Source organism: Nipponia nippon, unplaced genomic scaffold (assembly GCF_047370975.1).
Source record: "Nipponia nippon isolate SJK-2023a ecotype South Korea unplaced genomic scaffold, ASM4737097v1 scaffold_6, whole genome shotgun sequence".
NCBI lineage: Eukaryota > Metazoa > Chordata > Aves > Pelecaniformes > Threskiornithidae > Nipponia > Nipponia nippon.
Window position 1 is genome coordinate 42,563,364 of NW_028262380.1, and position 21,630 is coordinate 42,584,993.

Consider the following 21,630-nt stretch of genomic DNA (forward strand, 5'->3'; position numbering starts at 1 on the left):
CTTATACTAATTTCAACTGGTTTCTTAAAAGATAAAAATTATTAGTTCCTTGTCCTTTAATTTCTCCTATATGGGATTTCTTATCCAATGATATTCTAACCAAATTCTGTAATCCTGTAATCAGTGAGTGTAACCTAAGTCAATGTTAAAGAGAGTAAATTGACTTCAAGAACTTTATTTACTGAACTGGGTGGTGGTTTTTGTTTGGATTTTTGCTTGTTTAATTCAAAGATCTCAGGGAAATGTATACATTTAAAGAAAGAAAGCCTTTGTCCATATGTTGTCGAATTTCTCTGATTGGGGTGGTTCAGATGAAAAGGTCTAAATAAAATCTGGAGCCAAAATAACCGTAACTGTTTTTCAGGTTGGCCATATTTTTGGTTGTTGAATTCTTTTTTTTGTTTGGGGCTTTGTGGTTTGGGGGAGTGAAAAATACAAGGGAGCTTGTGCATACTCAAAATACAACCTTTTCCTTTTCAAAGGTAGACTTCACAGATGTAAGTTACATGGCAATGTTATACCTAGAACTAATTCTTAAGTGTGTTCTCTTTGATTTAGTGATATCTGGGCCCTTGGTTGTGTTCTCTATGAAATGTGCACACTTAAACATGCGGTGAGTAGAAACTTCTTGTTTCTTTAAAAGAATAGTGATTTCAAACAGGGTTTTTTCCTGATGTTCCGCAAATGTGTTTCAGTTGATGAAAGGCTTTCATGGTGACTGTTTAAAATTACCTTCAACACTCTAATCTCCTCTTCTTATACTGACCAACATTTTCCATCTGTGTTTTGCTTCATGCCAATCTCTCCAGAAACTGTATATTTCATTTTTGATGAACTGTGTTAGCTGAAAAAATTGTTAGGTGCTGTAATAAACAATACTGTGAATAGTGTTCCTTTCTTTTCAAAAACTTGACATTTTCATTGAAAGTCTGAATTTGGACTGTCGGCTTTTGTGCAGATGGATTAATGCATTTCTGCTTAGAACAGAAATAGTTCTTAGAAAAAACAAGGTGAAAGAGTTGTCTTTTTTTGCATGTGTGTGTTGTTTTGAAGAATACATCTTTATCATCCATTTTCCAATCATGAAGGGAAGAAAAAAACATTTTTTTCTGTCTTGTTTTGGTTGTGTTTTTTTGGTTTGGTCTTTTTTTTAAAATAGCTATTTTTATTAAAAGAAAAAAGATGAAAACACAAAAATCAGAAGAAAAATTTCAAGGGGTAAGGATTTCACTTTATTTCAAGCTTTTGTAATTTCTTACTGCTTGGTCTTTTCTGTGGCAGCAATGCTGACAATGTTGCCTTTCTGAGAGCTGATGGCAATAGGTTGTTTTCTGTGAGCTGGGTGATATGTACTGTTTTCTTTTTCTTGTACAAAGGAATTGAAATGGTGCGCTCTGCTTCCTCAGCTTAAGATGAAGTCTAAGCATTCCTTTGGATTTTACACTGAATGAGTGTAAATGCTTTACATTATTTCATTTGAAATGTGGCTTTGCTAAAAAGGGCAGAGGGCATGTGATGGTTGAAAGTGTTCGGGAGAGGAGATAAGGTAGATAATTATATAATTATTTTATCCTTAATTATATATCATTGTCAGTCTAGATCTGGAGAGAAATAATTATTTGTTAGCAAAATTTATCTCTCTATAGTATGAAATGCCTGTATGATGATGTATTTATAATCAGAATACTTGGCAGCAGGTTATTTTAAACTGCTGATGGTAAACTGTTGATGGCCTTGAAAATTTGTTTTGGTGTGTTGAGGCAAGGAAAGGTGTGTTGTTTTTTTGTTTTCCTCTTTATCTTTATATGCATACTTACATGTGGACAGACAGTAAGTAATATGTAGTAACTGTTTTCTTTCTTGTGTGATATAGTTTGAAGCTGGTAACATGAAGAACTTGGTACTGAAGATAATCTCTGGACCTTTTCCTCCTGTTTCTATGCATTACTCGTATGACCTACGTAATCTGCTGTCACAGTTATTTAAAAGGAATCCTAGGAATAGACCATCAGTAAACTCCATATTGGAGAAAAACTTTATAGCCAAACGGGTTGAAAAATTTCTCACACCACAGGTATGGAGTTAGTTTTAATGCTAATTTTGCTAAAAGCATCATAGGCGTTTTCCTTTTCTTTATTCTAATGTCAATATACAACATAAGAAATTGGAGTAATGGTATTCCCTAGAGCTTTTACAGAGACACTTTCATTTGAGGAAAAAAGAGTTTTACTATGAACTGTAAAGAAAAATCTCAAATTACTTAAGTATTTGGTAGTTTCCACAAACAAATTTAAATAGACATTTTCTTAAGTTTATTGTTTTGTGTGTTTTTCTATACAGTGAGGAGTTATGAGTGAGATGTTGTTTAGGTATGCATTTTTTCATAAAATGGTGCTGTCAATGACTTCAGCATCGCTTCTTTATCGTAATTTCTTCAATCTGTTTTTTCTTTGGAATTTGGAATGGCCTGAAAGTGTGTTCTGTGAGATATTAAGTAAACTAATCTTTAAATTTCTTGACGTTTAGATGTATCATGTGTATATAACCTAGAAGAAGTCGCTATAACCTAGAAGAAGTTGCTCACTATTTGGTTTAGAATCTGTTGATATCATTTGACATGGATTCATGTCCTTTAATATAAATCTAATCAAGAGATCAAGATTAACAAGTGAATAATAGTACTGATACAAGGTAATTAAATATAGACATGGGGGAAATGAATGCAAAAGGAGACCTCACTAAGTATAAAGGATTCTAATTCACAACTAAAGAAATTTCAGAAGGCCTTATGTAATTGGAATTTCATTTGTATGTGAAATAGACTTTCAACTAATAGTAGCTCAGATTAAAGTCCCAATGAAAGGTAAGATTCAGAAGTCTTTACAGATAAGTTTGTTGTCCTAACTTTTAAAACAGTAATAGTTTGATCTGATTTTATTTCCAGTAGCTAGAATAGATATGAAATTCTTATTTGGGGTTAGGCAAAGTATAATTAATAATAGACTGCTACCAGATGATGATACTAATTTCTCCTTGATGGAGTGTGAATACTTGCACACAATTTTTCCAACTGAATCACTAACATGTTCGACTTAGAGGTGCTACCTGATCTTAAAAACAACAAAACCCCACACCCAGAAAGCACCTTTTACTAAATATATCAATACTGGTATATTTATATTCTGCTGGAGATGGTCATTCTGTGACACATCTGTAATGCCTATTTGCTTTCAGTTTCATCCATGGCTAATGCCGTTGTTCTCTGTTTTCCTTAGTCTAAGCTTAAGACATCTTTCATACTTGTCATCTTCAACATGTTGCAGCTATTGCTGAAATTCTTCTCTTAAATGACGGGAAAAGCCTTTCAGTTTCAGATAAATTGTGTCTTAATTTTCATAGTTACTAAGTTGCAGTAAAGAGTGGATCTAAATTAACATCAATTTGGAAAAAAAAAAAAAGGCTTTTTGAAAGGTACTGGAGAGTCATATTTATTTTCTGTCAGTAGCTGTGTTATCATGGAAACACCACGCTTCAGTTGTTATAGCTTACCACCCGAATAAAAGCTTCAGGATCACTGAAATACCATTAGTAGGAGATGATTCTCATGTGTGACTTCTTGCTTACAGAATCTTTTGATGACAGACTATACAGGTTAAAAAAAGTTTCTCTGCCATCATGTGCAGAGTCCCAAGTTCTGCACTTTGGCTCTTGTTTTTTGGTTTTTTTTGGTTGTTTGTTGTTGTTGTTGTTGTTTGGTTTTTTGTTTGTTTGTTTGTTTTTCAGTTTTAACTCCTCAGCATCCATTGAAACTGACTGGTAGCCCCTAAGCAAATCAAAATAATCTGGATAGTTCAAGATTCTATAAAGACTATTGCTTAAAACCTTGTGGTTTAGTGACTATTCAGTTAACATTGCTGTCAGTTGTTGTCAGAACGTTAAGTAACATGTTCCTGGCATGCTCTGTCTCTAGAAAGATGGTCTGTAGTGTGGCCATTATCTGTCTGCAAGTAGCTCTACTGCTGTAAAAAATACCTTTGCAGTTCCCATCCTTTGAATAGTCTGTATTGGTAGCACCAGTTGCGGTGCTGAGATTCAGTGAGAAGTTTCAGAGCAAGATGTTAGAAAATGAGAACATGGTGCTGGGTCAGCTACAAGTCAGTCTTGCTCTGTGTCCTGTGGGCAGTGAACGCTGGCCGTAAACAGTGCCTGGTGAGGCGTATAAGAACAAGGCAAGCCTATGTGAAATTACTCTCCCAGTGTTCATCTTTTGTTGTCTCAATTGCATCAGCTCAGGAAGTATCTTCTTTGGTATTTAGTTGTCCTCAATAGATTTCTTGTCCGTGAACTTCTCTGATGTCTCCTTGAACCTGTGTAAGGTTTTTATGATCAGTAAGAAATTTCACAGGTCTGCTACTTGTTGCAGAAAGCATCAACTTTGTTTATTCTAAACCTTCCTCCTTGTATTCAGTTGTACCCCGTTTCTTACATTGGTATTATTATTTGCTGCCCTTGTGTGTTTCTCTGCTTTCTCTGCATAATCACATGTGGTATTCTAGACCTGTCACATTACATCTCTGTCATCTTTTCATAGGCTGAAGAGCAAGCTTATTTGTTCTTTGTACTGAAGCTTGTCAACACCTTTAATTATGCTTGCTGCTCCTCTTTGAACCTTTTTCATTTCTACTACATGGTTTTTGAGGTATTGGGCTCAGAACTACATACAGTATTCAGTGTGATGTGAGATGATGGCCTATTCATGTTTGAATGTTCTTTGTCTAGACTTCAATTTTTTTACTCCAGTAAGGCTGTTTTCCACATTTTGTTATGCTAATTTGATATGCCTGACAGCACACCGTGTATGTTGTTCCCAGATATCCACATATGTAGTCATCTTCCCATCTTGAAAAGGAGAGAGAAACTAAAAACTGCAAGCATATCTAAAAGACTATTTTTTGACACAAGCTGTCTAAGAATTTGAAGTGAAATTTGGCAACTATACAGAAATCTAAAATGAACTATGCATGAAACTATGTTGAGGCTCGCATTAACTTTCTTCCAGATCCTTAGCTACTTCATAAATGAGGTAGCGTGTGCCACCCAGAAGTCAGACTAAATTGCTTTTTTTAAAATTATTTGAGTAGTTATTCCAAAAATATTTGAAAATACCGAATCCAGCTTCATATTGATGTTAGTGATACTAAATTGAATACATGAGTATTCATTTAAATTTAAGTTACAGTAAATACTATTAGTTAGATGCTTACTGGGAGTGACATGCTTCTCTGAAAAGGACTTCTTTTGCTGCAGACATAAATATTGTTGGCTAACCGTTCAACTTTTTGTTTAGCTTATTGCAGAGGAATTCAATCACAAAATCTTCCAGAAGTTTGGACCACATGCTGCACCAGGTAAGTAAGTGCATAAAATGCTTTTGCTGTCAGCTCTGGCGAGATAGTGCATGTGGCTTTGGTCTTTTATTGGTTTTGGTGTGTTCTTATACCTGATTCTAGAATTTTCAAGAAAAAAGAGAGGGGAAGCAATTTTGCCCTCTCCCCCGGGGAGCTGGGTGTATGTAGGGTACAAACGATGCAAGTAAAAACTATGGTCCTGTGATATTTTAGGTGTCCTTTTCCTCTTGCAGTATGCTACGCTTCCAAAATGTAAGGAGACAATGAAGACTGCAAATACTGGAAATAATTTATATGTTGTTATTGGTCATGAGAAATACCATTCCCTGTAAAAACGTGGGAGGTTTTGTTAGAGATTCCAGGGTTAAGCCCTGACTTCAGCCCAAAGCAGTAGAATTTCTACTGCTGGTAGCAAATTAGATTGTGGTTCACTTTGTCAAGATGGTCTTCCCTTACTTCATTTTCCTGCATTATTTTACCCTTTTTGTCCTAGATTTTTCTTGCTCTTTCTTTATTTTATTTCCTTGTAATTACTTGAAGCTGTGACAAGTGCTTTGGTGTCTTCTGATAGTGTTATGTGAGTGTTTGACTGCAGTCCTGCTATTCTGTAGTTAGAGAGCCCTGCCTGCACGGAATCAAATCCACAATATTGGCACGTTTTCAGAAACTCTACAGGGAAAACAACATCCCAGAAGGCCACTGAAGCTCTTCCAGAACTCATCTTCTGCTGACATTAGTGTTGCAGTCCAGTGTCGTTAGCGGAAGAAGGCCTGTCTCTCAATTCCATTAGGAAAACTTTTCCCTATGTCTGTGACAACTGGATAATAAAGCATGGCAGCTGAAATAAGCTTCAGTTCTCCAGTTTGAAGTGTTGAGAGTAAAAAGCTCAGGGATTGTATTCTGCTGTTTCTTATCAAGCCTGAAATTTAGATGATCTGTTTCGGACAACTGGGTATATTGCACTTAGATGTCGGCTCATGTGAATGAGATGTTAGTAGTTCACCCATTTTCCTCCAGCTTTGCTGTTCCAAGACCTTGGGAAAGGGAAATATGGTACACTGGCCAGCCTGGATAGCTGTAAACCATGCTGTTTTTTCTTTTTAGCTAAAAGACCAGCTCAAGAACAAATGCTAACTTCAGTTGCACCAGCTCAGAAAATTACCAAACCCGCTGCAAAATACGGAGTGCCTTTAGTGATCAGGAAGTCTTGTGATGCACCTAAAAAGCCTAATGAGAAGAAGCCATTGGCTAAATCTAGACAGGTGAGAAGCTAAGTTACTTAAATTGAACTGTTTTGTCTTATTTAAATCCTATGAAAATACTATGCATTCCTTTTCAAAATGTCTTTTATGTAGACACATGCATCTGCGGAGAAAGTAGTAGTAGTAGTTTAAATGCTTGGCTTGCTTCATTATTGATGTTTTTGTGTAGTTGGTTTTAATATAGTGATTTTTGGAGACTGCTACCTTAGGTTTGGTTTTTAATTCCACTGCTGAATTAGATGTGCTTTGCATGTTTTCAGTTCCTTTGTGGGTGTTGACCACTCTTAGAAATATTGGAAGTCTGTCAGGTATACCAAGATCATTGATACTGGATAAGAATCTTTGTATCTTTCTTCTTCTTTGTTCAGAAATGATCTCAACTTTTCAAAACACAGAAAACTTTTTTTAGTCATTTTCTAAATGACTCATTGATTTAAGTCTCTAAAGGCTTCCAACTTCTGAAACACTTGATTTTAAAGTACTTGTTTGATAGGCTTTTAGGTCATCAAAAGAAAATATTATCAAGCTCTCTGTGTTCTAGTATGGTCAGAAAAAAAAATGCTTTAAAAGTAACCATCACTTTTTTGAGAAGATTAGAGTAAGCAGCACCGCTTACTATGTATAGCTGCTTCTTTACCAGGTATTCAATAGTGGCTCTGTTCTCCTCTTCCATAGGTAACAAGAACCTTGGTTAGAGTTACCCAAGCAAAAGATCCTAAGTTTAACCTAATAAACTGATTCTCCAAATAAAAGAGAATCTTAATATCTAGGGACCCTCAAAGACTTAAAATAGGAAAAGATTGTAATGCAGAATGATCTTGCCAGAGAAGAAAAATTAAGACAAAACAGACTTAAAAATTACTGCCTTCAGCTTTCAAGACAGAGCTTCTCATAGAGAATGAACAAGTACAGTAGCATTTACCCTTAGATCCTAGCAGGGCTTTTCATTTAAAACGTCCTGAGTAATTAACTATTTTAAACCCCATTTTGCACATACTAAGTTGTGGGTTTAAGATGTATTTTTTTTTTCTGATTAGAATTTTTCTCTCATTCTGGCATCATGCTATATAATTTGAAGTTTCACCTTTTATCCAGGCCTTTCCAACTCCGATGAAGAAAATGAATCCAGGAGAAGAAAGGAGGAAAATGTTTGAGGTATCATGAGATCATCTGTTAATTTTCAAACTAAGCAAAAGCTAAGTCCAGACCAAGAATGGCAAAATAAAACCTTCAAACCTTTCCTCCTTATCTTTTTTCCAAACATTATGTAACAGTGATTTTTTTAAAAAAATTTTTTTTAATCTTCATGGACATACAGCGATTGGAGCACTAGCTATCTTGACAGAGACTTGACAGAATAATGGCTCAGTAATAAATACCAAATTATATGCTTATTTTTCAGGAACCCTCAAAAAAGAAAAGGTTAGAAATGCCTGAAAAAGAAAAACGGCAGAGAGATCAGGTAGACAAGATTCTTGAGACTTTCTTTTTCCACTCATAGTAATTTTAATGAAATATCTGTGCTGTGATGTGTTTATATGTTACGTAAGAATATGAAGGAGTTTGATTTCCCATTTACTAAACATGTTTAATCCTTACGTATTGCAGATCAGTTTACTGAAGGCAGATGAAATGAGAAGATTGGAAAAAGAAAGGGTAAAATATACTTAAAATGTGTTAATAGTGAAGTTCAATTTTTACTTAGTGATTCCTTGAATTATGTTTTCCTGTATTGTTTTCTCCTTCAGATGGAACGAATAAACAGAGCCAGGGAACAAGGATGGAGGAATGTGCTTGGTTCAGGTGGAAGTGGTGATGTTAAGGTTGGCAGCAGATGCAGAAATGTGGTGTAGTCTGTTCCCCCCACCTTTGGTTATCTGGCATGGTCTTCTCTTTTCAGAAAGATCTGCTCTTGGAGGTCAACTCTTGGGGCTGCTCATTATTAATCTATGGATAATTTAAGAGAACCTGTATAACAGACTCTCTTCCCTGGCTTTTTGGAGATCGTGTGCAATTTTCATTTTTAATACTTATTAAATTTCTGAATCTCTTCTCTTTCTGCCAGTAATGGTTTTCATGCACCACTTTCTTTTTTCCACTCCTGCTTTTGCTACTTTTCCTGTGCTGAATCTATGCATGAACGGCTTCTTTCACATTCAAGTTTGTTCTTGAATTCTTTTGTTGAAATCTTTTTCCAGGTTCTCATATTATGAAAATGGACCCCTTCCCCAGTATTAAACACCTGCTTCTAAGCATTCTTTGTTATTTAGCAACATAAATGTTTATCTATACTGATAAGTTGTTCAGGAGGGGGGTGAAAAATACTGAGTAAATCTAAATATTTTTTTCAGAAAGCGGTAAACTCTTTAGCCATTCACTTCTTACATAATTTAATCTGATTCCTATGACCGTTTCTTTTTGCCTCTTTGTGTGGGTCATAGTTTCAGGGAAACATAACTGTTCTGGGAAGTAGTCTCATGAAGTTACTTGAATATAAAGGTCTGGGTACTTTCATCAGACAGAGACAGTGCAGGAATTTAAGTATTGCTGTGGTGTAAATCTATCTGACAATAGAAAATGGATTAAAACACAGCTATTTGTTGTGGTGGTAGTGAGTCTTACAAAAACACATGGCCTAAACGTGTTTAGGGTTTTTATAAACAAGCTCTGACTGAGCACTAGAGTCAAAATGAAGAGAGGTTTTATTTTCTGTGCCTTTTACAAGAATAAGGAATGCACAAGCCCTTGACCAGGTTTCAGTAGCTGCTTATTAAATATATTATTTCAAAATAGACATCCTCTTCGGATGTGTCCCACACATCATGTAAGTAAAGCTTAAATATGAGAGCAAACTTAAGCATACCAGACTTCAAAAACTACCAGGTGCTGATTTAATGGAAAAATCAAAAAACATCATTTGGTTCCTGTACTGTCCTTCTCTCCCTCTCAAGATGAAACTGGCAGGCACCAACACAAGCTTCCATACAGCACAATGTATCAGCATCGTCACATTTGGATGAGGGCTACATACCTTCCTGAAAACAATCATGTTTCTGATTAACTTTGAAAGTTTTATTGAAAGGTCCTTAGACACTGCAAATGTATAAAGTGTTCTGTTGTAGCTACAGCTGCATCATAATCAGTATTCTCAGTCATCTAGAGAAGCTGAGGTTCAGTGGCTGTGTACATTTTCACAAAGTGCCACTGGTGTAAAATGTCGTGGCAGATATGCTTTAAAATTCATTGAAATGTCTTCTCCAAATTGAATAGTTTAGTACAAATCTTACTGCAGGCTGCTAGGTCATCATCACTTCAGGCTTCCATATACTATTACCGTATTCTTGACTTAATTATCCTTTTCCTTTCTCCAACATGAAAACAGTGTATCCAGCAACTCCCTGACACTGTCAAATAGCATTTGTTCAAGCTTTCCAATAACGCAAGCCATATAGCCTCTTATGGAGGCACAGCAGGGTCATGCACTGCGTGATTTTTCTCTTCCTGTTGTCTGTCTGGGTTGGTTGCTGGCACCTGTTTCTGAGGGAAAGTAGGGAAAGAGATGGCAAGGATTTGCTTCGGGTTTATGGTTCTAGCAGGGGCTATAACTGTTCTGCAGACTGTTGATAAGCACCTGCTTCATAGCGTTTGCCTAGAGATTGATCATACTATTTCTTCAGATAGTCCTTTTGAAAACTGAGCTCTAATAATGACAGGTGAAACCTTGAATAGTGTCTAAAGCAAGACTTCTATTTGTAGAAACTATAGTCTTGTATAGTAAATTATTTTTATTCAGACGAACAGCATACCTGTGTATTTATTTGAATGCCTGGATAAATCTTTCAGTTAGTATTCTATCATATGGATTATGGGGAGCTATTGATGGGTGTTGAGCAACTGAAACTTAGGATGTGAGCTAAATTCCACTGTCAAATATAATCTGTTTAAGAACTTCTAAGTAGGCAATCTTAAACCTGTCACATCTGCACTCACCTATTTGAATTTATTTAAAATACTTAAGACTACTCTGGAAGGAACACTGACACTATTATTAAAACAAATTCCATAGATTCACTACCATGGGCTACTCAACTGCTTCCCCCAGGTGTAAAGGGAACATTTTTATGCATGTGCTGACAACCTTAACCTTGTTTTGCCAGTTTCACATTTTCTGCATCCATCCTTGGCTACTACTGTACACAGCTGCTTGCAACATTTTTTTTTTTTAATTATTTTCACATGAAGGTTCTGTAGGAATTCTAATTCTTTGAGAATGAGAGAGATAATTTGTGTAAAGCAGTAGCTTGTGGTAGATGTTCTCCTCATCTGAGCTTGAGTAGGGAAGCACCTCAGTTCTGGTGATGAAATGAAATTATAGGTTGGTAACAACGGGGATTCTCAGATCAATCTGCACTTAATGCCATTCAGCAACCTTAGAAGTGTGCTTAACCATTTCCAGCTTCATGAAAAAACGGGTGTTTGGCTACAGATCACTTATTAGTACTTCAGTTAGTATTGTATCACTTTTAGCTTTTGTGCTAAAACTTTGATTTTTGCCATGTAAGAACATCTATGTCCAATTACACTTCAATGTATTTGTTACCAATAACTTCCAAAATATGTGACAGATGTCTCATGTATAACTAGACTATTATCAGAGGGAGGTAAAATGCTGTGTTATTCTGGAGTGGTAACAGAAAAATAAGTTTTTAATTTATCTGTCTTGTAGTTCGTTAAAATAGGGGCGTGCCAGGAATAAAATGAGGACCAACTCAGAATTGCTGCAGAACATGTTAATGCTTTTATTCTGCTGAAGTTGTGAAAATCGGAAGGGCTTGTTAAAACCAGTATTTGAGATTTGCACCTTACCCCTTTTGACTTCCAGGCACCATATTATGGCGGTGGAGGTGGTGTTGGTCCTTTTCCTGTGTCTTCCAGAGGACAATATGAACACTACCATGCTATTTTTGACCAGATGCAACAGCAAAAGGAAAACATTAGAGTAGCTGAAGAGAGGGAAGCCAAATTGAGGGTGAAAGTACAAGGCCAAGAAGTTGTTGAAAGGTATGCCTGCCTTCCATTACAAGTTGCATGTGGTCTGCTTTAGATGAAAGTAATGAAAGTTACTGTACATATTTATCTACAGAGGAATTCCACCTGGAATACGTCCAGGAGTTCCTAAGGGGCCTGCAGGTCATCACCCTTTACCTGATGCTGGTGCAGTTAGGAAAAAAATGAAAAGATTGAAGGAGGTGTCTAAACAAGCCAATGCAAACAGGTTGGACTATGATAATCCATAAATCTGTCCCTACATGTTAGATTCTTGTTCCGTGTCTTGTTTCATTTAGTAGTTGGGCATGTCTCAAAATCACTTTTATCCATTGGTACTGTGCCGTCTGTTTGTGTGTTAGTCCCTTGCAGACCACAATTCTTTTAGAACCAATGGAAACCTTGGCTTCCCCAACAGTGGAAAAAATGGATTGCTAACAACTGTAACTAAACTAGATTTCATCCAAAATTCTCGGCTTAATGCAGTTGTAGGTAAAATTATAAGCCTCCTTTGCTTTTTTCATAGTTCTGCTTTTTGTCACCTGCCAAGATGCTTCCTTCTCCTGTCATCTCATTCTGACTGCCTTCTCTATATTGAAGTGTTAGACTCTCTAGCACAGGAGAGTGTCTAGAATGCTCCCAGAATTGTTAGCTCCTGTTTATTGATCAGTGGAAAACTTCTAGGAGCTTTTATTGAGATGCGAATGCCAGGTGTTATAATGGTGTGCAACTTCTAATTCAGTGGTGCTTATTCTTTGCAATTACTATAAACTGAGTATTTTATATATAAAAGGATTGTAAACAAGTATTGATTTTTTTTTGTTTTAAATGATTTCACTCTTTCAAGTAGCTTCTTCAAAACTTCTTTGCTCTCCTTCAGATCTGTTACTATTGCCCAGAAACTGTGTCCGCACTTGCGAGCAGTAAATGGGAAAAATGTCTTTTTTTTTTTTTTTTTTTCTTAGAAGTTTAGTGCGTGACTGTTACTGACTAACTTTCATAGAGGGACAAATTTTCTCATGCATTATTTAAACTTCTGCAGATCCAATGATGTATTGCATGGAGGAAGAAATAAATGGAGTTAATGTGAGGAAAAGGAAGTGGCCAAAGAAAACATTTGTTCTTCTAAACTAATTCTATTCAGTTTTATGTTTTAATACAATATATTTTGCCTTTATAGATTTTTTTTTTTCTATTTTGAAACTTGCAGCAATACCATAACATGTTTAACACTGCTGTTACAATTTTGTAAGCTACAAGGTATATTTTATTTTCTTTATAGTAACTTGGGCTGTTGTGAGCTAATTAAAATTCCACCTGGTACAACCAAGTACTGAAAGGTGTATTTTCCCAGCTGATGTAGATGCGTATTTCCATCCTACTCTACTTATTCTCAATGCTTTACACAATGTGCCACGATCACCAAATCTTGCCTAGGTTAGGAAACGGTGTGCCTCGCACATTTGATGATATTAAATGATACTTGGCTACACCTGGGTAAAGTGTTTTAAATGTGTTAAAATTGAGAGGAACTATAGTAGAGGGCTGCAAATTATGAATAATGTGAAGATCATGAAGAGAAACTGATCCAGGATTTCTCAAATACGTGAACTTGGAGGCACTCACTGAAAATACTGTGCAGAAATTTCAAAATAGGTAGAGGGTTTTTTTTCTATTTATGAACTGGATTACCTTTAGCCTTAAATAGAGGTGCTGTTTCTTAGCATTTAAAATGTGGTACGTATTTGTACTTTACTATCTAGAAGCAATTTTATTATCATAGTTAGCCTAGCAGCATTTCTCTCCTGCACTTTATTCTTTCAGCTGGAGGTGAAATATAAATATAAGTGTTCACGATGTTTAGGTCAAACAAAGAATTTAAATAATTGCAACTTTCTTAAAGATAGGTAATTTAGAGCATATATTAAAGAAGTTGAGAAATCCTCAAGTTGCAATCTTTCTGATTACAACTAATGTAAAGCTAAGTATATTCAACATCAACAATCTTTAAAAATTGTCTCTTGGACAGAAATGCAGCCCAGAAGAAATCTAGTTGAAATATTTTAGGAAAATGAGTCACTCAGCTTTAAACTAGGGAAAACCATTTTCATAAAACTTAGTTGAAATAAGTTTTTACTGTGAATTTGGTTTGAGACAAATAGGTTTGGGTTTTTCACTTGGGAAGCACCTGTCCTCCAACACTGTAAGCTAAACTTCAGCTATATGACACGGGTTTGGACGCATTTCACTATCCGCCAATTGAGTTAATATGTAATGAACAGTTACAGTAAAAATCTTGTAGTGAGTCAAATATGTGTATACAAAGATTGTCAAGTGTTTGTTTCTTTACCAGTAACACCTACATGGATTGTCTTGCCTTTTCAGAGCAGCTACAGCATTTGTTTTATTGTATCAAATTAGTTTTATCTCTGTCTTCCTCTTAATGAACTGTAGCATATAGAAATATTTCATTTCCTTGTTGCTTGGGGGTGTGGGGTGAGGGGAGAGAAAAAACAAGATGCAAGGATGTTTAAGTAGTGTGCTAATTCATTTATGAATTACTAGTAATAGCTCCTGTATTGCAAAATGATTCTTTCTTTAACTGTCTCAGCCTGATGGGTTATTGCCGTCAGCTTATTCCCATTTTCTGCTGCCTGTTGCTGGAACCCCAATACTCCTCAGTCAAATGAGGCTAGGGAAACCTTGGAAAGGGGACTGCCTCATCATTCTACCATTTGTTAGAATATCTTACACCATTTCTCAGTGTTGTTTTTTTTCATAGAAAGCTTTCTCTGAGTCCACTTCTAACCAATTTGTCAGAAACTGGTTCTTCTACAAAATGATCAGTTGTATGTACTAGGAGACTTGCCAGATGCTCGGTTACGGTAACTTGAACATAGTCGCCTTCTCTACCCAAGCAGGTCCCTGACCTGGGGTGGAACATATGAAAAAAACATCTTGTTCTGGCTAATTCTAAGGTAGGAAAATTTTTTCACAGTCCCTTCAAAAACAAACAAAAAAAAATCCCCTAAGATCCCGCAAAAGAAGTTGCCAGAACACTCTAAGAATACTAGCACCGTACTAATTATCTCAGCGGTAGAAGCTCTTACTCCAAACGTAGGTCAGTTGAAAGACTGCTGCAGTATTGACCTTACTGACTGACTCATGTGATGAGTTCTCGCTCATCTCTGAAGGGAAACCTTGAAGGAGTCTTCTTTTTCACAAACGGCAACAATAATGAAACAAGCTGAGACATTTTCAGAAATAATTGCGCTAATATTGTGTTTTGACATTCATTTTTGTTTTGATGACCAGGATCTGGAAGGACAACACAGTGTTGGTTTTTTTTGTTTTTTGTTTTTTTTAATTGTTCTTTTAACTTAGTTGAGCCTATTTTCCTCGATTTTGTGGAAGTCTGACTTGTATTTTGGCTGATGAAAGGCATTTTTTGAAGATGCCTTACTCATAGAAAGTTACTTTTTTGTGTGTGTGTCCTAGTTAGAATAAATGTAGGGGGGTCTCTTGAATCTCATATTTCAGACTTTGATCTTTCTATGTGTTGCAATTACTCAGGCAAAAAGGATGGATAGCTGCAGATAGAGCAAAGCAAGTTGAAGAATTTTGGCAACGAAAGAGAGAAGCCATGGAAAACAAAGCTCGAGCTGAGGGACACATGGTATGAAATCTGGTCTTCCTATGTATATTACTGTTTCAGCATGCTTTGTGAATCTTTGAAGTAGCATCATAACCATGAAATGCTGGTGAAATATTTTTCTTAAGTATTTTAAAAAAAAAGAAAATGGGAGGTAGGTTTTTTGCATTTTGTTATTGATTTTATTAAAATGTAACAGAATTGTGCAATACATTTCTCATGACTGTAAATTTATTCACAAAGGAAAATACCTTGGTTTGCATGTGTCTAACTTGATATTGTGAATTTTAGAGCATGCATTTACACTTTTTTTTCTGGTCACAGCTTTAAAGTTTTGGTTAAAATTAAACTATGTATTATTCAGTAGCTTGAACCTAAAATGAAGTTTAATTAAACTGATATGGCTAATGATCAGATACAGTAGTGTGTTTTACAAAAACGCATTCTGCTTATTGCAAAGGTATTATAAAGACATCCATCTTTGTCAAGGTTGATGTTTCTAAAACCTTTACTCTTTAGAGATTAACTAGTGGACAGTGTCACAAAATGTTCTCTGTTCTTTATGCTTGCAGTTTTAAATTCAGTATTCCTTTAGGAAGTTTGTTTTGCAGTAAAGATATCTTGGAACTGACTCATTTGCACTAGGACTTTGTGTGGTTAAACTATGTGTTTTCATAATGTGGAGAGTTTTGCTTTTTGAGTGCTTCTCCACACTACTCATATACAACCAAGTCACAGTATCACTGTCCGCTGCTGATATTAGACTGACCATGCTGGCATTGCAGTGAGATGAAACCAACTGCAGATTTATAAAAGCATCTTGTGAGTTATATCTGAATATCAGATCACTATTTACAGCCAGGTCTTTGTTTCAGGGATTATTTCACTTACAGTAAGCAATTCTTAAATACTTTGATTCACTGCTTTGATGGTGAAGTATCCTTACATTAGTGCATATGTTTTAGAGCATGAGTCTTCCACTTTAAGACTATGGTTCTGTTTTTTAAAACCTCTGAGACCAGTAAATAATTTTGAAAAAATGAACAATTCTTGTTAAGACTGCCTCTTCTTAGACAAGTCCTTAGTAGTACCTGCTTCCATTTTGTTCTTGACTTTGTTGGCATTAATATAAATGTATGAGATCAATTAATGCAAGGTACCCAAGTATTCAGGTTAATGTTTCTCAGGTTTCTCTAATGTATTCAACTGAGCCTAAATGTTTTATTCTTAACTGGCTGCAGTAATAAAACAGAGGCGTTACTGAACAGTTGTAAAAGTAACTTGCAGATGTTTAAGACGTAACTCGAAGCCAGGGTTCCAAATTCATAGACTATCATTTGCCATTGATAGCAGCAGCTTCCTTCTATTTGTGCAGGAAAATAATTTGACTAGCTGGCAGTGGTTCTCATATAGGGGTGGGACTCTTGTCTAGACCATGATGATCTGAGAGGAGAAATCCATAGGAATCATCAACTAATACGCAGCTCTTTGTTGTATAAAGACTTGTAAGTCAAATGACTCGCACTAATTTATCCAGCTTCTGTTAATATAGAGTTGCTGTCAATTTTAATTTTCAAGTGACGGTCTAAAGTTTGACTCAGTAGTTGAGTTGATGATACTTTCAGTCATCTCTTCTTTAAGACAGCTCCTGACCTAATTTGCTACTTCACTGTAGCTGTATGGCATTGCAAAACATTGAGTCCTGGTCTTTGAAAATTTTAATGCAGGCAGATGAGTAAAAGTTAACAATCTACAGAAAGAAAATGAGTTCTCAAAAATCTCGCTTCCTGTTTCTTTCTTGTTTAGGAGCAAAATCTCCATCAGTTTGATGAAAATACCTAAACTAACTTGAATGCTAGAATGAAGAACAATGAGGTGACTTGAATAGTGCCAGTTAGCTTTTGTAAGTCTCAGGAACGTGCATTAAAAGTTAAAAATAAAAACAAGTATTTTCTGAAAAGGTGAATATGGAAAATATTCCTTTCCATTTTGTATGACTTAATGCTCAAGCTGAAACCAGAATTCATGGAGTCGTCATGAATGTATGCTGCTTCTTATTCACAGGATGGTTCCTTTAATTTGTTCTCTGATCCCCCAGTCACTAAACCACAGAAGTGCAGAAATGTGCTGTTTCCCTGAGTTACTGATTTTTTTGCTCAATCTGAGAGAGTATTTAGCCAGAATATTTCAATTCAGTCCCTCCCTATCAAGAGCTTAACTGGAGTATTTACTTACCGATGGCTCTCTATACTCAAGCCTGAGAAAGCTAAAGCCCTGGTATTTTGTAAGGCAGAGGGTCCATGTAACTATCACATGTATGTGTACTGTCTTTATTGTATGTTGAGTTAACAAATCAAGATATTTTTAACCTGTTCAGCGGAGGCTTATGGTATATCATGAACAAAATAATTTAAATATTTTGGATTTTAATCCAAGCAGGAAACCTGGAGTTAAATGATTCTTGTACTGTTTGTTATTGGACTTTCTTAAAGGTTGAAATCCTTTTGCTGACAGTTCGGACACTGTAGGACATCATACTAACCAAGGCCGTACACTGTGAATGCATACGTATTAGGCATTTAACACAGCTTGTTAGATGTAATATGTATATTTAAGTATTTTATTAGGGTTTTGAGTTTGCTACTTGTAGTATGTTTTTAAAAAAGTCATCATTGTGGAAAAAGCTTAATCTAAGAACATATAAAGATTCCACTTTCATTTTAGGCTTGGCTCAACAATGGCAGAAATGCCAACTCGGTGCCGCAATTTGTATATAATCCAGATGTAGAAAAACTCGTGCCCATCAGAATTTAGGCTTTCTAACATAGCAGGGGAAGAACAGAATTGCAGGGAGAAGGCAACTATATTCTTAAAGCTCGAGTCTCTCTGGCTACTCGGGATTTTTAGTTACTACTGTCATATGTTTCGTGTAAGTGAAAAAGGGTTATCGGTTAACTGCAGAGCAACTGCGGATTTGGTTTCTTGTGAGTGAACAGTTATTGGATAAAGCAGATAATTTTACTGCCCCAGCCACCTTAAATTTGATACCATTAAATGGCAAACAGGGTACACTGCAAAACGTGGCAGATATCTATGGAGGCAGGCCCATTTCTGCAAGAGGAAGGAAATCCAGAAACAAGGAGGAAGAGGTATGCTTGCCGCATGTTTGCCACTTTGCTCATCACACAAATAGCACTATTTTGACCTTGACTGTGCCTCGTTTCCCTGCATGGTTCATCTGTGTAACAAAATAAAAGGACTTTATAAATTCCTAGGAAATAATTTACTGTATAGAGTTCTAGAGTTCAGGTGTTTTGGGGTTTTTGTTGTTGGTTTGTTTTTTTTTTAAAGAATCAAAATAGTAGTTGTCTACATCAGTCTGTCTCAGAGAGGTTCTTGAATGTGCATACATATAGATATGACTCTGTATATCTTAATCCTGTTGTGATAAATATAACCATTCCTAGCCTTCAATGATATAAAATGTAACGATAGCTTAATACTGGGAAACATGTGTTCCAGTTTTGTTTATATTCGTTAGATGAGAGTTTTTCTGGAGATTAGTAAATGCTCATATGGTGATAGTAATATTGTGTTGTTTGGTTTTATTTTCCTCACCCATCTCTTTTTTTTTTTTTTTTTTTTTTTTTTTTTTTTTTTTGTGGAATCATATGTATTTTTTTTAAGTTAAGCATACTGGAGACAGTTTTGGTATAACTGAAACTTATTTCCTTTCTTTGCCTTAGGAATATTTGGCAAGATTAAGACAGATCCGGCTACAAAACTTTAATGAACGTCAACAGATTAGAGCAAAACTCCGTGGAGAGAAGGTTGGTTTGAAAAATAAATACTTATGGAAGTTGGCTGTGGGATGTATGCTTTTATCCCTGTGTGAAGACTCTTCTTGTAGGCAGTTTTATGTATAGACATATATTTTTGACATTTAATTCTGTTCCACAGTTAGTGTACTTCCATCTCTTCTTCCAGAATATGCAAAATCTGTTTGTTATTTCAGTGCTGGGGGTGCAGCTTCAGTGCCTGTAAAGTAACGCTGTTTTTAAAACAAGACAACATAAGGTTACATCTGAATTTGACACCTACATGTCTCATCAAGCAATAGCACGTTTATGTTTATTTGCTTTGTTATAGGAACTTCTCCAGAATTCATTTTTTGACAGTGCTCACACAGGGTGCATATGAAGCAATTCTTTTCATATATTCTGTAGGTGTGTATTAAAGTTAGAAATTCCTGGCATGAGCTCAATTTAATCAATACACTTTTTTTTTTTTTTCAAACATCACTTTTCCAAAATATGTTCGTAATACAACAAACACAATATAATATAATATGTTCATAAAGTAGATTCAGAACAAACACTTCTTAAGGTGTCCAGTGAGTAATCCGAGGCCCCCTTGGAAGCAATCCATTTACTTGTTTAAAAGAGTTTCATTTGAGAGGCAATCTATGTAGTAAATATGATCTGGAGTTTGTTTCCATTTTTTCATTAACCTACTGTGTGGTCTTGTACTCCTGTCTGTTCTTCCCCTTCCTGTCCATTGAGTGTTTGGGTTTTCTCAAGTGATTACCTGCTTATTCATTCACATTGTATTTTGTGATTTAAAACTAGAGAAATGTTCCTGCCCCCTCCCCCCACCACACCTTTAAGCACCTGTATTAAGTGCTTTCATTCATTTTATGTATGGTGAGTTGACATCTAAGGCAAGAGCATGCCCAGTACCACTCAATTTCTTTGGACCACCATCCCAACTAAATAGAGTTCCGCATTGCTGTAGTTTTGGGGGCAGGGGGGGTGGGGGGTGGTTAATGCTAAAATATTCTAATTTTTTCCTGTATTAGTGACTTCTTTTGAATAGGTTTCTTTATTTTCTTTATTTTCTTTAACTTTGACTGCATCTCACTGGTGAGATGCAAGAGAGCCAAATTCAGTCCCTTGATTGAGGTGCAAAACTTCTTCAGTGCATTGGAGAGGAACCCATTCCCCTTTCAATCTAAAATGAATGATCTAGAGCAAAAGTTAAGTACGTTTCTACCTGAGGAGACTATGCGAACTTTATAAGATGTGCTAGTGGCTAAGTCTGGCATGGGACCAACATGGACCGTTCTCCTAAGTTTGTCTTAAGGAGCAAGAGGAAAATCAAGGTTTTGTGAGCCTATGAAGTTACTGTAGAGGCTGGTCAGTGAAGTTGATCACTGGTGCTGACTCACATAAAATGCTAAGCTGATGCACCATAAGCACATGCTGTCTTAATTGCATTTGGTGCTCGTTTCACTCATAACTTTGTCTCTGCTGTTTTGGACAGGCTTCAAAACTGCCGCAGTGGGACCAGTCATCTCCATACACAGCCCTACGAAATCTTACTGTGGCTCCTGAGTACCCTTAGAATACTGACAACAGTGCTAAAACGTTACCAGTATAGAGCCAGTGCTGTACTGCACTGTTCCAGTTTTTTCACTGAGCAGCTGCAACACTTTCCCTCAAAATTAGAAGCACCCATGCTCTCTGTAGTATGGTTAACTGCAGAAGTAAATGTACTCTCCAGAAACCTTTTCTCTGGAGGCCAAGGGTGCTTGTGCTAGTGAAGTCGAACAAAAGTACTGTTACTGTGCCCATGACACTAATTCTCTGTATGGGTTATTAGGCACATCAGGAACCTAACTTCTTTTCCCAGTGGCTGTACCTTACCTGAGGTAGCGTTGTATGTCCCAGAAGGTATGCCACTGACAAAGGAACAGAGAACAGATTAATATCTTACCAGGAAGTAGGCCTAAACTAATTTTCAGAATTCAAAGACCAAGTTTAAGGGGGTTATTTTTTTTTTTTCTTGATGACCTGTGGATGCAAACTTTAGCATGGAGGTTCACTTCTTGAGGAACACCATCTCAGACCAAATCCTGTCATAGATATGTTTGTTTCCTTATGTTGATAAACAATTTTATATATATTGCTATTGCATAGTATCCTATTTTATATACAATAGATAATATATGTATTCATTCCTTTGCCTACGAAAAGTGCCAGATTATTTTTCTGAAGTTTTCTATCTCCAGTATTCTTTCCAGTGATCTTTTTTTCCTGTTAGCTGACTGAAGGCCAAGGTGGGCATGACCTTATTTTTTTTATTTTCACTTAATTTACCTAAAATTCTTGCTTGTGTTTTGCCAAATTATTGCTAATAATACTCTTTTTCTTATACTGCAAGAAGCCTACTAAATAGACGTTCTAAATAGTTTATTTTAAAT

The 21,630-nt window shown here is 36.0% G+C and overlaps 1 protein-coding gene across 7 annotated transcripts in view; it reads left to right on the plus strand.

The window, feature by feature from the left end:
- NEK1 (NIMA related kinase 1) overlaps positions 1-21,630 on the plus strand; it is a 51,913-nt gene that overhangs the window by 8,698 nt on the left and 21,585 nt on the right. For 2 of the 7 annotated variants that reach the window (XM_087737571.1, XM_087737572.1), the window contains 12 exons: positions 559-613; positions 1,874-2,074; positions 5,348-5,408; positions 6,513-6,670; positions 8,073-8,132; positions 8,279-8,326; positions 8,419-8,493; positions 11,553-11,731; positions 11,814-11,945; positions 15,290-15,392; positions 18,434-18,517; positions 19,115-19,198. In XM_087737571.1, coding sequence (XP_087593697.1) covers positions 559-613; positions 1,874-2,074; positions 5,348-5,408; positions 6,513-6,670; positions 8,073-8,132; positions 8,279-8,326; positions 8,419-8,493; positions 11,553-11,731; positions 11,814-11,945; positions 15,290-15,392; positions 18,434-18,517; positions 19,115-19,198 — 1,240 coding nt within the window. The remainder of the gene's footprint in view (positions 1-558; positions 614-1,873; positions 2,075-5,347; positions 5,409-6,512; positions 6,671-8,072; positions 8,133-8,278; positions 8,327-8,418; positions 8,494-11,552; positions 11,732-11,813; positions 11,946-15,289; positions 15,393-18,433; positions 18,518-19,114; positions 19,199-21,630) is intronic. The other 5 variants (XM_087737574.1, XM_087737575.1, XM_087737573.1 and 2 more) reach the window with 5 other exon arrangements.